A 17,205-nucleotide genomic window follows, 5' to 3' on the forward strand; every position below is an offset into this window, starting at 1 on the left:
CGAACGTAAACAATCATTTAAGAGTGCTCCAAGCAGTTTTTGAAGCTTTTAACCAAATAGCAATACAACTACATTCTTGTACAACTGTGGAAGCTATTATTCAACGTTTGATCAACTCAGGTTTGATCAACTGAATTGCTGATTTTACAGCTCGGCAAAATCCAGCAAAATTTTGCTGGGTTTCCAGCAAAATAAAAATAGTGTTTATGTAACCGTGAACTGTTTCTCTAAATGGGTATTTGTTCTCCCATTTTATGATTTCCAAAATCCCCCATTTTTTTATAGCTGCATGCATGGTTTGAAAATGGGTATTTTTTTACTTATTAATGGGTTTGAAATGTTGACAGAGAAAACAGATAACACCCTATTTCAAAACTACCCTAATTTGGGTAGAATCTACCCAGATCGGTCAAAACTGAACCTACCCAAAAATGGGTAAATTATGTTGGGATCGACTATAGATACTATAGATTCCATAGATAAGCGGAGGCACAAAAGGTTCTTTTGGCAACCTTGAAAAACAAATGATCTTACTGGCATTCGTGAAATAAGTTCATGCCATCATAAAGCTCTTCGTTGTGTAGTTTTGTTTTGTTTCGTGCGTAAAAATTCAAAATGAAGTGCAAAGCAAATCTTTGCAACAATGAGTCGAGGAATGGTTTGCTTTATCTTTCCTTCTTCCGTTGTCCGCGAAATAAATCGGAATTTGGAGTGTAGAAAGCGTTTTGTGCTCATAATTTTACAATACTTCTCCCTCAAACAACACCATGATGACGTCATGCTCATTTGGCTACACTAACTGACAGTTCGTTTAGCTACATTACACGCTAAGATGCACATACCTTAAAGTCGGTAAAGAATACCTAAATATCGGTAGAAATTACCGATTATCGAAGAAAGTGCAGATACCTAAGTAGTTTTGAAATAGCGTGCGTTAATGGTTTATATAAAAAGGGTTAAATTTTAATCATCGATGAGTATATGAAAGTATCCGTGTATCTATAGATTGAATGATCAGAATGAACCGGTTCATGTATTCGGTAAAAAGAAAAAGGGCGCGAAAATACTGATATCACCCACTCAGCCTGTGACTCAAGGCCACTCATCAAGCTCGTCGGCAACTGTAGCACCTTCAATTAAAGAACCTGAATTCAGGCTCTACTTCAATCATAACAGTCCATCTTTTGAGCGGGAAGCAGTAGCACTCGGGATTGAAGGTGATTTTTCACGATTGCAAATTAAATTTTGTATGTGCAGTTAATTTTGAATTGAATACCTAACTTGCTACTGAAACTTATAACGTTGCGTTACTAAACATGAAGAAGAAAATCAATAATAACAGAAGTGCTATAAGCTGGGTCGGGAAACAGTATGAACCACAAATAGGACGCCCTGATACATATCATCAGACTTGCTTCTACAGGTAATTCGTACTGTGGACGGTAATTATAGTGTCATTAATGAACCACTTTAACGTTTGCAGAAAATGTATTTTGGGATCACTCACTCTGGAGGTAGGAAACTATGTTCTGGTTTCGAACATGGACAATGCTGAGCCAGATTCAATTTCTGGATGTGATATAGCTCTGATTGAGCATATGTATGAACTATTGACTGATGACCCAAAAGTGGATGTGTTTAGGGCCACTGTACAGTGGTATTCTAGGCCGTCAGCTATGCCAGCTAAAATCATTCACGATGAGAATTATACCTTCAATTTCGATTACGAAATCATCGAAGACTATCGCTTTAGTCCGGACATAAATATTGAAACCATTTTTGGACATTGCAAAGTTGTAATCGCGGACACTGATATCAATATTTCGGAACTGATTGCGAAAAACACTACCAAACTTCCGCTGTTTGTAGCTCGCTATAAACTAAGTCATCTTCCTGGGACTAGGAGAATGCAGTTGCTGGGGTTGAAGCAATCGACCACGGAAGCAACTCTTCATAAAAGAAAATCCATAGTTGCCTTGCACCGAGAAGAATGTATGGTTATTGATGATTCCTATAAGAAGAATCTCGTGAAGGTTACCGAAGAGCTAGGTGAGGTCGAAATAAGTGATGAGGAAAACATCTCGCCTTCAAAAATTGCACGTATGAACAGCGCTAGGCGAAAATCGGGAAATTTTCGTAGAAATTTGAATGCCAGTCTCCATTTTGAATCTGCGACATCAGATGAAGAAGTTGCAAACTATTCTATCATCAAGGATGAATCTAAAAATACTCCAGATCTGAAGATAAGACTAAGGCTGTCGGAGCGTCAGAAATCTGAAGCTGATACTCCTTCAAGAAGATCTTCTAGAAAACGGTCTACATACATGGACATTATTGATAACGAAACATCTCCGAGAAAAACTAGGAAGTCAATTACGGTCGAAGAAGAACTCCTACGAACTCCAACTGGCAGACCAAGACGAAAGAGCATACTGAAGACACCTAGCACCAAGGCTACCGAAGCTGTGGGAACGCCGAAACGCAATATTCAGCTGTCTAATATTGTCGAAGAGTTAACCGAGAGCAGGCGCGTCTATAGGAAGATTAGTCAAACTCCGAAAAAGTCTGAATCTGTTATTGAAGAACCGAAAACGCCTCGGTCCAGAGCAACCAAAACAGCTTCACAGTCTACACCGAGTAGTGCTGCTAAGATGAAACTAATACGTTCGGGTGCTATCAAACCCACTATTCACAAGCGAGACGCTCCCATAAAGACTTCTCTAGATAATCAACTGGCAATGGCACGGGAACGCTTGCACGTTTCAGCAGTCCCGTGTAGTCTCCCATGTCGGGAGAAGGAGTACAGTGAAATGTTCAACTTCGTTGAAGGAAAGATCATTGATGGCTGTGGAGGATGCATGTATGTTTCTGGCGTTCCGGGAACGGGCAAGACTGCTACAACGACTGCGGTTATTCGTTCATTACAATCCTTGGCTGAAGAAGAAGAAATTCCCAAATTTGAATTTGTGGAAATCAATGGAATGCGGTTGACTGAACCAAGACAAGCCTACGTTCATATCTATCGTCAGCTAACGGGGAAAACATTAGCGTGGGAGCAGGCGTACAATTTGCTTGAGAAACGTTTCACCACGAAAGCACCGCGTCGAGTAACTACTGTTGTCTTGGTCGATGAATTGGACATCCTTTGCAACAAACGTCAGGATGTCGTGTACAACTTGCTAAATTGGCCAACATTGAGCTCCGCCCAGCTGGTTGTCATCACCATAGCAAATACCATGGACCTGCCGGAACGCTTACTGATGGGAAAAATTTCATCGCGACTTGGTTTGACACGACTGACCTTCCAACCGTACAACTTCCGTCAGCTGCAAGAAATCGTCATGGCCCGTTTAATTGGAACCTCTGCCTTTGATGCTGAAGCCGTCCAATTGGTAGCGCGGAAAGTGGCTGCCGTTTCCGGCGATGCTCGGCGAGCATTGGACATTTGTCGCCGGGCGACTGAAATAGCGGACGATAAGTCTCGAGAGACTGGTCGTTCTGTGAGCGTTTCAATGGTTCATGTGCAGCAGGCTCTCGGTGAGATGATTGCCAGTGCCAAGGTACAGACAATCAAAAGCTGTTCACGAATGGAACAACTATTTCTGCAAGCAGTTACAGCAGAGGTAATTTTTTAAATACAGATTCATCACAAACTGCTTTCAATTTCATTCACATTTCTACTAGGTTACTCGCACAGGCATAGAGGAATGCAATTTTCTGGGTGTATACGCGCAATTCGAATCGCTCGCAGCATTTGCCGGCATAACGGTACCGAATCCTGGACGAGCGATTGCCATTTGCAGCCGGTTGGGAGCATCACGTATACTAATCTGTGAAAACTCTCGCAATGACATTTATCAGAAGATTCTTCTAAACATTAGTTCTGACGACGTGCATTACGCGCTACAGGCAAGTAATCTGATTTAAGAAACAAAACTTTTATTTATTGACTCCATGTTAGCATTAAGAAACAACATCATTTTGATTAAAGCAACAGCTGGTTCTATTTGATACCGCAAGTTGGCGTTGTTCCATTGATCCGAACTATTCCTTTTATTGCATCACATTAATTAAGTTACTTGAACATAAAATTGAGCACTATTATCTGAATCAAGACTAACACAGTATAGAAGCAGTCGTAGATGATTTTTGGCGAGAAAACGGTCCATACAAAGATGTGATTTCGCATCAATGTCACTATTATTAAATAGAACGTTAGTGGAGCCATTAGTAATAGACTCAGTAGTTTAAGCGAAGATTGCTTTACAATTATTCTACTTTGCTCAACTGCAATGGATTTAATAGTTGGTTCTCGCAGAATTCCATTCATCAGATGATACACCAGCATGAGATAACTAAGAATTTGACCGTTGAATGTGTTGAGCGTGAGGAACAATCCAACACGAGTAAAGTTGAAACTGCTCAAGCCAACATATCCTGCATTGAGATCAACGGTTGCCAAATTATTGGAATTACCCTGAAATTTTAATTCTGTCAGAATTGATATCGATTTATTACAGGAATGTTATACATTACCTGATAAAAATAGAACAGCTTTCCCATCCACACGTGAGTAACAATCTTTAGCAGCAAGTTTTCCGTTTTACTTTCCGCTATGTGATCTATTCTCTCAACTAAATAACGACTAGAAGACACGATTGACGCTACTAAAATAACGTTATGTGGCTTATGAATTAGTGCAGAGAGCAGCAACGTTACGCATATGACATTGACTAACATTTGACTAGATTTTGGTCCTGGTTTGCCCATCACAGTTCGATACAGTTTTGGTAGAAAGCCTATTAGCAATATTTCCAGTAGGTTGATCCAGAAAATGATGAGGCATATGTTTGTCCTGAAAACAGACGGGAATAAGATATGATGCAACATGATTGTCTAAAAATACATTACTTCGTCGGAACAATGTCCCACAGCCTAACAATTCCTGTCATGAGCCTGTAGTAATAGATTAGAATACTGGCCGTCATACTCAGGATTCCAGTTAGAAATCCGCAGAATCGAACGATGGAAAGTAAAAGGTAGCATAATCCTGGAAAATAGATAAATATGAAACGTTAAGACAATTATAACATATGAGCGGCGGAACAGGAAATTTTAATTAAAATGTATTATAATTTGCTTTTGATAGAGGCTTCACCAGGGGCTCAAACCTGGTATGAAAATGGTAAGTAACAAGTAATTGTTGGTATCACCTCTGTTATTATCATACTCTAATAGCAAACATTATGAAAGTTTGTAAATGTATAGACTAGAGTTGCACCGATTAGTGCTATACGGCCGGGTATTCAGTGTTTACATTTCAATTTTTGTTCGACCTTTTATATTCTAAGAAAGTGACCGACAAAATGTTTTAGCGAAATTTTGCTAGCCAAAATCTCGATATTTGACCGAATATTCAAATACATAATCACATTTAATTTAAGTGTATTTCACCTTGGTTCAATGTGTTATAGTCGTTGATTCCTAGTGTTTCAAATTTTGAAATGAATTGCTTGTTCTGCAAGGTTAGCATCGAAAACATGAGTTGTGTCTTCATCCTTGTCAACCAGCCTAAAGTGGACCCTACACGATTTGGCAATAATCGTATGGTCAATACATTCTATATTGACGTCAATACATCAATATTGACAATAATTCTGTAATCACATCATCAATATTATTGTCAATAATTCCCCTTCGCGTCAATGGCCAAGTGAGATCGAACGAAGAAGACGGCAGCAGCACACCTCAAAGCGCCCATTACATATGTCAATATATTGACAAACATCGTATTGTCAATTTTCCTTACAATATAATCAATATATAAATATTGACAACATTAATGACAATACACTAAAGCGTTTGTTACACAGGTCAATATATTTACAATAGATTGACATACTGACAATATTATTGAAAGATAATATTGATGACGATGGTTTGATGACGAGTATCGTTGAAAACTGATTTTCATTTCACTTTCTCAATATTCTTCCCCTATATACCCAAGAGGAGGGAGAACGTACGTCATTTAGACCGACTGACTCACAATGCACCTTCACGCATGCAGTGTTGGCATTTTGTTTAAATCTTCGTGTGTGATATAAAATGGATATCAAACTAAATAAAAAAGTATCCTTTTACAGTCGCCAATCACTACCCAGGCTTCGTCTATATCGATGTTCATTTTCTACAAAATCACAAGCATAATCATGTAATTTTGTTTTTTTTTACTTTAAAATAAAATAAATACTATCTGCGTTTCACATGCCTACACGTAACGCAAATTCAATAATATATGCAAGTTTTTCCTTTAGGAATGTTTACCAAAACATTAGCATAATAGTTTATTTATGGGAAACTGCATACCACACACAAAGAAAAATCGTTGCTAAAATTAAAAAAATCATTGATAGAATTAAAAGTTCGCATTGGTTCTTTTTGGTAGAAAGCGGTTGACTTTCAAAACAAAAGTCAGCCAACTGTTAAATCAAAAATTGTTCGCTCTATACTTTTAAAAGTTAAAGCTTTCAAAATAAATTGTATTACTGTCAAATTGAAAACACGGCAGTGATAGAATTAAAATCAGGTTCTTTTCAATTCTAGACGATGTTTTGATTTGAAAATGTGATATAGTTAAAACGAAGAGTAACATTTTGAAATAAAAAATACACATTTTCACCGTAATAACACCTTTATTCATTTTAAATTCTAAATAATATATAATTTAAGGTTATCAGATATAAGAAAAAAAGATTAAAATACATTTATTATCCATTTCCTTTACAAGCGTTATGCAATGAGATTCACGAAGAGACACATATTCACATCCCGTCAAGTAAAGGTCGAGTGAAGGAACACAAAATCCGGACACTGGCAAGGCAAGCTTGATATTGTTTACCATTTCGTAATCTGTAAATCCTATGCCGCAGCTTCATAAAGTACCAACTGGTGACGGGTTTTACGGGCAGCGGGTTCTCGTCCTTCTCCCGATCAAAGTTTAATTTACCTTTTTCGTTATTATCCAGTAGGGCTTGATCCTTCTCCAACAGGAATTTGATAAGGTCGATACCGAAAACTGTCGCGACTTCTTCCTGGTAGATTCCATAGTCTGATAAAAAAAAAGAATCTAAAAATCCAATAACAATAACAATGAAAATAGTGTACTTACCATTTGGAATGCCAATTTCACGTGGGTCTCTACATAGCAGCAAATAATGTCGGAATATCCAACTGAGAAAACTTCAGTGTCTGGTATCCCACAGAAAAATCCTGACTCTTGTTGTAACTTCAAAGCTGGATTTCATGTTCACAGCGGCCAGACTAGCAGAAAAGGCAGGGGGAACGACACTCAATTGGATGTATTTTTCAGTCTAGTAATTACTTGGGATTTCCAGGGAAAAACATAATTGATGGGATTTTTTTGAGTGTGTCATGTTGACGAAAATAGAGCAGGGATAGAAAAAATAGATGGGAATAGATCTGGGAATGGATGTGATGTGAGGGGTGTTAAAAAGTTTCAGAGGGATACGAGTCTGAACGCGAAGAGGATAGGTGTAAAAAGAAGATAAAAATTAGCTGGAATGCAGCGTCCATAAATTACGTAACGCTTATAGGGGTAGAGGGGGTCACCTATATCGTTACGAATTATTACATAGGGGAGGAGGAGTAATGATTGTAAAGTTTGAAAATACAGGTAAAAAAACGTCATGCTTGCAAAATGCATAAGTTTTTATTTTTATATCTTGAGTTTTTTGCTATTCTTAAACTTTGAAAAGCAGGTACGCTGATATTTTGTTTTTATTTTGAAAATTAATAATATAATTACCTAGAAATAAAACAGGCATAACAAAATAAAAAAAAAAATTGGTGGCTTTTAGAGCGTCACGCAATAAATAGAGGGGGATCATTTTCAGTGTTACGTTTTGATCCAAAGGGGGGGGGGGTCGAACATATTTATTTTTATGGTTACGTAATTAATGGTCACCGCCCAACAATATTAACCAAAGCTCACAGCTCAAGTGCAGAAAACGGTTCCGTACCGAATAGGTCGAAACCGTACTGTAGGAGGAACGGGTGGTGGCGATGGATCACTAGGATCCGGTTAATATTCTCAGCTGACGGATTTTGATTCGCAAAATTCTCGAACAGAAACTCCATTAGCCGGTGAGTGTTTTCCTTTGCCATTAGCTCTTTATTCTCCGAATCCTTAACCAACAGCAGCGGGCCGAGTGGAAAAAATGGCCTGAATTCCTTTTTCACCTGTTTGTCGTAGGGGGTTTTATTGGTGATGCTTTTCGCGGGCCTAGAATCAGCTGTTCGAACGAAATCAACAGTTGCTTCGTGCCTGTTCGGCAACTTCCATGCTACAACAAAGAGACACCTGGGCTCTTATCCGTCGAATTCGATCGGTTTGAGTCCGGGAAATGGATGTGCGTTGCCGTCTTTTCCGTGATGCACTTGATGTGTTTGCCCCCGCGACCGATTATGGCCAACTGACATACGTGGTGTTTGTTGTGGAGATTGTTGAAAACTGACAGTAACTGGCAGAATGCTTCGCGGTCTACCTGAAAACTTCGAAAAACTGCACGGCTTGCTTGACAATTTGTGTGCATGCAGAAGGGATAAGTTGGGAATAGAAAGAATAGATAGGATGGATTTAAATTTTGTGCACGTTGAAAATTTTATGAGAGGTTTGGGTAAAAATGGGATAATCCTGAAGTGTCGTTCCCCCTGAGAAAAGGCGGCATATGAGATGTCAGTGCAGCCAGTAAAAACATCGTAGAGGGGTACTTTTGACAGTTTAACAACTTTTGTTTTAAAAATATGTACTTTTAAAACCACGAATCAAAAGTAAAAGAAAAACTTTCAATTAAAAAAACTAACTTTTATTTTGAATCTTTTTGCTGTTGAATCTACAAATTTTGGGAAACTTTGAATTTGAAAATGCATTATTTTTATTAATACAATTTTCGTTGTTTGTGTGCATGAACGTGGGTTATTCAACACGAGTGGTAATTCCACGCAGTCGACAATCGATTTGATTCAATTCCATTAATTTGTTATCATGTTGTCCTGTGTATTTTCTGTGTTCTGTCAAAAAGTTACAACATTTGATATTGGCGTTGACGGAACCGTCGAGAAATCACCTCTTCTAACAAACATTGACAGTTTCTTATTGGAACTTTCAGTGGAGTGAAAGGATAGTACCAACTAGAAATACTCAGAGGGTGTGATAGGCGGAGAAAACAAAATACAATACGGCAGCAAGGATTTGTTCCTAAATTATCTTGCAACCCTTGCTAGAAGCTAGCATTTCAAATGACTTTTATTTTTGATTCGATTTACATGCAAAATAATAATTGATTGCATCGCAATATTTTGCACATTTCTTGGTGCCATTCATTAACCAACGAAGATCATTTTGTATTGTTTTTGGTTCCAAAACCTAGTTGAATTTGAGAAGCACACAAAACATAAAGGGGATTTAATTTCTGTTCGATTGCAATACTTTCAAATTTATTCTAGAAAGAATAAGAAATCCTCGGAAAAATTCTAATAGGAATGTTCGATTGGCTCAGATTTTGACAGTTCATTTGGCTCAATACATTTTCTCCGCCCATCTCTTCCTCTGAGTATTTCTAGTACCAACTAGAGTCGGTATATAATGAGTCACGCCAAGAGAAAAACAGTTGAACTCGCATCACGGTATTCGAAAGATTCCATTTCTTTTCACTTGGCAACAGAGGACTGCTACATCAACTTCAAATGACTTCCAGCGAGCAAAAAAAATAGCGGCTGTTGTAAATCATTATATCAGTGATTTTGTCCAATCATCTCAACAAAAAGTAGTAGAAATTCTCATTAATGATCGCTACCAAACGTATCCCATGACAATTTAATGATCACTGCGTGTTTATGATCATTTCTTTGATTATATTTTATATTTTATTGCAATACCTTTCGTGGACCTTTCATAGCATCGTAATGTTTGTTTACTTTGCACGATAGGTAGCCGGTTTGACAGTTCAATAGGTAGACTTGGCTTCACTCTTGGCGTGACTCATTATACACCGACTCTAGTACCAACCAATTCAACAATTTTGAAATTTATTACGAAATTGTACGGACCTATTTAAAACCGTTCAATGGTAATGTGTCGATTTTATTGATTTCTTACGAGTGATGGTAATTTGAAATGTTACCGACTTTTTCAGTAGTTCAAAAACCGGGTAAAATTTTACCGACTCAGGTTATCCGAATTCAGTGTGTAGTTAGTATTTTCCACACTCGAAAAATAAATCACATTTCCAATGGAAAATATCCATTAGAATTTCACTTAACTTTCATGTGATCTCATAATTGGGAATCGTATCACAAAATCACATGAACCTTATGTGTCCAATGAAGTTTATGTGATTTGTCATATACAATTCATGTGATCGTATGAACGTTATTTGAATTTCAGATAAAAATCATTAATTTTGTTATTGGAAAAATATCATGTGCGTTTCCAATGAAAACTATATGAAAACTTTTTTCAGTGCATAGGTTCAGTAACGACGTTTCTCTTTTGACCCGCTGATCCATGTTTCTTGTGTGGGGAAATTAAGAAAAGTAATATTGACTTTAATACATTGAGGTTAAAAGGCTTCAAACGTATTGCCATTGATGTTGTCAATATTCGTATATTGATGATATTGATAGAATTGACTGTTTTTTTTTGTCAATATATTCTGAGTATTGACAAAGTGAAATGAAAATCAGCTTTTCGTCAATACTTGTCATCAATCATCATCATCAATATCACCTTTTCAATAATATTGTCAGTATGTCAATTTATTGTCAATATATTGACATGTGTAATGGGCGCTCAACAGTTCAGAATAGAATCCCAAATCAGACCCATTATAAAAAGGCATGTGTAAGCTCTGCCCTCGGCAACTTTGTTTAAATAAGGTAATTTACGTTTTCTCGTCAATCTAAGCAGCATCCGTGCTTGTATTAGCATTTTCTCAGCGTCACGCACACATATGACGTGTTTTTTTAATTACATTTATATTCTGCTTGCTTCTCTATCCATTCCAATCAACAGAATTGTCCAAAACTACGCTCCAAACTTCTTAGGTGAGCAGTGAGCAAACAGTCAGGTTCAATGAGTCATTTAGCCATCCGCGTACATCATTCGTGAAAGTCTGGGAAGTAAACGAGGTCACTGACAGCCTGAGCACTGATAGCTCAGTCAGCACGTTTATTCCTCCGTGATGGTATGCTGGAGGTGGCTGGGTTCGATTCCCGATGCGGTCTAGGAATTTTTGTCGGGTAAGAGAGTATGATTGTACTTGCCACACAATTATAATAATCAGTGATGCAAAATATCATGACATTCACTCGACACTCGTCAACGCATCAACCGACTATCGCTCAAAGAAACGTTTTGTCACGCAGTGAGAGGTAGAACCATGGCAAACAACAATCACCAGTAATGGTCGCTGCTCACAGGCAAAACGTAACACTCGCTGCTGATGATGTAAAGCACAACGAAAACAGTGAAGACTTCTGCAGTACTATGATGAGAAAAAGCAAAACAACAGAAGAAAATTAAAACAATGCCTACGCATTCCAAGTTCGTCTCGGCACGCGCGATTGTGTGAGTTACAAACAAAGCTGGCAAAATTAAACGGAAGCTTTTGGGCTCACTCACCAACACACTCACATAAGCAAGCAAAACAGCAACTGCTTCAAAACGAGCACAGATATGTGTGTCGTGATTGTCGGGAATGACCAGATCGGTGATGGATCACCACCGAAGACGACATTCACCAGTTGCTTTTTACTACGACTTACGTCAACTTGATGGACGGTCATGGAGAGAGCTTCGACGAGCGCATTAATAGGAATGTACCAAGCGTTACTACCATCAGCTGTTTGACGATCGAGATAGTGATAGACCGCAACTCTGATACTAATGTACAAATGGTACAGGCATCGAAAGCTCTCAATTAATAACCGTGGAAGTGCATCTAGAACACTAAGTTGAGAGCACGCAATGTTGTACCGTGTAGAATGCCTATAATCGCATATTAGTTCCATATGGATTTTCGTCAATTTTAAGATAACATCGTTATAGTACGTTCAGACTACAGAGTTATAACATGTTATAGCGCTATCTTGATGGTGGTTTCTGTGTTGTAATGACGCTATGAGACAGGTACAATCGCGTCATCTGCCGCTCAAAGGTAAATGCTTCGAACGAATTTGATAGCAAAGATTACATCCTCAGAAGAAAGGTTTGTGTATTTGCTCATTTTTCTATGCGTTGCTTCCACCTTCACTCAAGCGCAGCGCTATTGTATCTGTCGCTTGGATTCTGGCAAAGTTACCAGTCTTCTTGATATGATGTCTTTGGTTTTATCCACTATCAATTGGCATCTACTTTCATATTGCGTGATAAAACTGCGGACTTTGATCATGCAAAATGTGAAAACAACATCAAGCAAAGTAATCGCATATCAGTCCCATCCTAAAATTCGATCGTCCGGAGGTCAAGTTAGGGTTCTGCTTTTTGGATAGCCATATTTTTCGCTGATATAACCAAACATGCAAGCTTTATAGTAAATGGTTTCCTCTTGAATAAAATATAAATTAATTTACAATGATTTTTCAAATATTTACATGGGAGTTGGACTTCATAACTTCAACTGCCATTTTCTCAATGCCTACTTTTTCCATATGGGACTGATATGAGATTATATGCAGTAGACTGGATCTGACGTATATTTGTTTTAATGAATAAAAATAATAATAATAATACTAAAAACGAAATACGAAATAGGTGCTCATTCCAGATAAAAAAATCTTTTTCGGAATTATGAAATCATTAGATGTTATGATCATATTGTTTATGTGTAAGATACGAATTAGGGGCTGTTCATAAACTTCGTAGACAGTTTAGGGGGGGTGTTGACAATTATCCACGCACCATACAAATTTTAAAATTTGTGTATGGACAATTGTCTACGCAGGGAGAAGGGGAGAATCCCAAAAAAACTGCCTACGTAGTTAATTTTTTTTCCTTTGGTTTGTTTTTTCCGTCGATCTTGTTTTCCGTGCTGAGCACCAATGCTACCGACGTGCCAGGAAGGCAGCTCCCACACCTGGACCCTACCTATCGACCCATCAACTCATGAACCGGGGACCAACGGCTTTACTTCCCATCCAAAGGAAGGCGTGATCAGAGATGTTATGCCTCAGAACATCCCGGCGGCGCCGACTGGGATTGAACCCAGGCCTGCTGGGGTGAGAGGTAATCACGCTTACCACTACACCACCGGCGCCGTCACGTAGTTAATGAACAGCCCCTTATAGGAAAAAAACTGACAAAAGAGGAGAGTGGGGACACTTTTTTCCTCGATATAGCGTGACACAATCAATGCATGACCTCTAGGGGGCTATCCACCTACGTAGACTGTTAGATAAATTAAGGGAGGTAGGTTGGATGATCAAGTTCGAAAATCCCCAAAATGTGCTTACGTTATTATTGAATGACACAATATTTTGAGATTTCTCTTCTAGAATCATGAGAAAAGCAGCCAAAATGTGTGGTTTTTATAAAAAAAAAAAGTAATTTCTTTTTAAATAGCTGGTTAACAATCACGCCAAAACTGCATGACAAATTGATCCATTACCTAAATGTGGAAATGCTCAAAGAATACTAAGTTGAAAACTGCCGTAAAGTTCCAGTTGAGACACATCAGTAGCCAGAAGAATAAGAAGAAGTCTTACCTCTTTGTCTGTGGGTACTTACCGAAAAACAACATTAAACTCAACCAGAAGTTATTCTCCTGCTTTCCAAGCCAATCTCCGACGTCTGCAATATGCTGCCATTTATCGCCCGTTTGGTTCCAACGGCGAAGCATGATATGGCCAACGAAAAACAGCATTGCACTGATGCAGAACTCGCCCCTTTCGCGCCGGCAGTGCGACAACAGCATCTCGTTGGTTTTGGCATTGTCGATCTGTCCTATCGTTCGATTCATTATCCTTAGTTCGATCAGTGTTATCAAAAGGAATAACGAATTGTTGAAATAGTACCAAAGTTGATGTTCTTCCTCGATAAAAGAGCTACTTGATAATGATAGCATATGGAAAATGGTGCCAAACAGCAGCAGTCCACCAGGTAAACTAAGTTTCGTTAGATGATTGTTTTTATCTAGTAAAGGAAGAAATCCATCCAGAAGGCTCCAATTAATTACGAAGATTGTGCATGTTAGTACCAATAACGCATGGCAGATGAAGCTGTTTTGGAGCAAACTTGATTCTATTTCGCCGAACGTTTGGAGATAGTATTTGCCAATTAGACCAATAGTAACAAGAACTATCCATTTGGTGAACTTAGGATAAAGATGGATTTGTTCGGTTTGATGAGGTATCAAAGACAGTAGAGCAGTTAAAACGGTGGTCTGTAAAAAAAAATTATTCATAAATATGTAGTAGGTGTATTGTAAGTAGTAGATGTACATACCGTTACGCTTAGTAAAATACCAATTGCAATGCTAAGCATGTCATAGCGTATGTAGTTTTTGATGAGAAGCCTCGACAAGTTTCGGCTGGCAATCGTATATTTCTCTATAGCTTTTTGTAGTATTGTCATGTCATCCTGGTGCTCCAAATACATGGTATGGAGAAGCTTGGCTTCTTTGTACTGAACGAAAAATTCTGAAAGCCATAGATAATTTTACTAGATATATTATCAATCACTTCCGCATATGTCACACTAACCCTGTTCTTTGAGTCTACTTCCGTAGAATACTTGTGATTTTTCAATCATTCTTTTGGTGTTGTAGTAGTGGGCGTACAATCGGTCTACATGAGGAACATTATTGAGGACTGGATCGATAAGCGATCCTATAGATGAAAATGGAATGGCTACACCCATGAGCACAGCAAAAGTGGGAGCCATGTCAATTTGTAGATATGTTTTAGTGCTTTGTGTGCAATTGTTGCCCAGTATTATGAGTGGTACATTTGTTTCCGGGTGTGTCGATCCTCCATGTCCTCCCGAGTCACGCATTCCATGGTCTCCAGTGATGACCAGTAAAGATTTGGAGTGAAATTTTTCATTCTGTAGTGAAAGATGTTGTAAAGAACAATTTCGATAGATTATGAACGAAAACATACCCATATTTCCATAGCTCCATGGATTTCCTTAACGATACTGTCCATCTCCTTCAGTTTTCCCGGTACTTTATCACTGAATGGCCCTTCTACATGACCGATATGATCCAAACCAAGAAAATGCAAAACCATCATCTTCCAGTCGTACTTGCGGAATTCAGACCGCATTTTTGAAGTTATGTTTCTGTCGCCCTTAAAAAAATGCAACGATAACAATCTGATGTCAATTGAAGCTAATTTACATTACCTCGTAGAAATCGTTCACATACAGTGAATCCACATTTTCTCCTTTCCTTAGAAACATATCCGGAAACATGTTAGTCCAAGTGTTATCTCCGTAAAACACTAAACGCCGCTGTTGGTGTACCATTTGGTATAGAAAGGTATCTAAAGTCATCTGTGGACTTCCCAGATTCAATATTACATCCAGGAAGCTTGGAATAGCACCTGAGGTCATTGCTTTGATTCGGGGCATTGTCACGGTGGGTGGATGAACTTGTAGCTGATACTGGCAGGCAAATCCATCTTCAATCAGTTTATTTAAAAATGGCATGCTTTCCTTATTGGCAATGAAATCCATTCGAAGCGCATCTATCACCATGAGCACGGCACGGGAGTTCCGTGGCTTGTATGTTTCTGGGTTGAGCCTTAAAACATGATTTAGTTCAACATTGTCGTCCAATTAACAATTATTACAAGGTACAAGCTTACTTGACATTGTCCAACGATCCCGGTAGATCGGTAATACTGGATTTGGTAGATGGTGAAAAGGACAGAGGGAAAAATCCATAACAAAACAGAACAAGCGAAAACACGAAAACCAAGAAAAGGTACACGGTAACGTATTTGATTCTAACTATCATTTTGATAAATTCTGATCATTTTTACATTTTAGGAATGATGAAAGTATATTTGAAAATCGCCAAGTTCGTGTTATTCTGCTATGTTGTTGTCGGCTGTGCGAGAACTGTCATCCGATATGTTTTCAAACAATCTTCTGTGAGTAACTCAGCAATCCGATGTACCCTTTTGATGACTTTACAATAAAACATCTATTTTCTTTTCAGGCCGTTGATGACTGCCTAAGTGCTTTTGCAGCACCTTTTATCTTCAAGGGGAAAATGAAATCTTTGAACTCTCTTGTTTGTGCAGGAGGAAGAGGATACAATGTATCATGTTTCAGAGGATCGATCGATTGGCCACATTTGAGCGCTTTGTTTACCCCACTGACGTTAATAGGTAAGCCGGCATTTTCCATATTTTTTTCAGGATTTTAACCGTAGAACCTATCGTTGCCAGCGCCGGTGATGTAGTGGTAAACGTGACTACTTTCTCACCTCAATGGGCCTGGGTTTATAACCAGCCGATGTCGATAGGATTTTTCTGAGGCATAAAAATATCTGGTCACGTCTTCCTTCGGAAGGGAAGTACAGCCGTTGGTCCCGGCCCATGTGTGGAAGCTGCCTTCCTGCACATTCGATTGTCGGTGATTGGCACTAGATTGCGGAACAGAGACCGACGTTAAATAAAGGAATGAAAAAGAACCGATCGTTCATCCCCAGGCATTTCCCGTATATTATTCGCGACAATTTTGGAGCATTTTTGTCAAGATTTTTATTATTTAACCAGCTGTAAAAAAATGGAACAGCTAAGTAAATTATATCATATCATCATGGAAGTGTCATTCAAGGTGTTTCGCTGTGAGATCCTTATTCTCGTAACCACTTCGAAACTTTAAGTGCACAAATATAAGCTTCTACGATACGTACAAAAATTAAACTGATACTCCTCGGTTGTTGTACTGCAGCATATATGAAGTAGCAGTTTCAGGTGAAATGGGGCATTAATTTCAGAGATGTGTGTAATTGAAAATTCGAAGTGGAAGTGCATGTATAGCCTACGTGGTAACCATTTGTGGACTCTACAAGGAATCACCGAAAGGCTTTTGAACGACGAAAATACTGCTAAATTATAATTTAACATTTAAGCAATATACTGCCGCTCTTCGAATGTCGGTCCCGTAGCACA

General features: G+C 38.5%; 2 protein-coding genes across 2 annotated transcripts; one reads left to right on the plus strand and one right to left on the minus strand.

Moving 5' to 3' along the window:
- The first annotated feature begins 1,085 nt into the window (after nt 1-1,085).
- Orc1 (origin recognition complex subunit 1) lies at nt 1,086-3,957 on the plus strand. The gene is made up of 3 exons (XM_065218070.1): nt 1,086-1,423; nt 1,484-3,623; nt 3,685-3,957. The coding sequence occupies exons 1-3, from the start codon at nt 1,317-1,319 to the stop codon at nt 3,925-3,927; spliced, it is 2,490 nt and encodes an 829-aa protein (XP_065074142.1). The 5' UTR covers nt 1,086-1,316; the 3' UTR covers nt 3,928-3,957.
- A 54-nt stretch (nt 3,958-4,011) lies between these two features.
- PIG-G (phosphatidylinositol glycan anchor biosynthesis class G) lies at nt 4,012-16,157 on the minus strand. Its single transcript, XM_065218069.1, has 9 exons — nt 15,889-16,157; nt 15,425-15,824; nt 15,181-15,369; nt 14,782-15,124; nt 14,525-14,718; nt 13,808-14,462; nt 4,912-5,050; nt 4,537-4,855; nt 4,012-4,477 (listed from the first exon to the last, which is right to left on the minus strand). The coding sequence occupies exons 1-9, from the start codon at nt 16,038-16,040 to the stop codon at nt 4,076-4,078; spliced, it is 2,793 nt and encodes a 930-aa protein (XP_065074141.1). The 5' UTR covers nt 16,041-16,157; the 3' UTR covers nt 4,012-4,075.
- Nucleotides 16,158-17,205: the final 1,048 nt, after the last annotated feature.

Source organism: Ochlerotatus camptorhynchus, unplaced genomic scaffold, assembly GCF_037179485.1.
Source record: "Ochlerotatus camptorhynchus isolate MF236.1 unplaced genomic scaffold, CSIRO-AGI_Acam_v1.1 ptg000083l, whole genome shotgun sequence".
NCBI lineage: Eukaryota > Metazoa > Arthropoda > Insecta > Diptera > Culicidae > Ochlerotatus > Ochlerotatus camptorhynchus.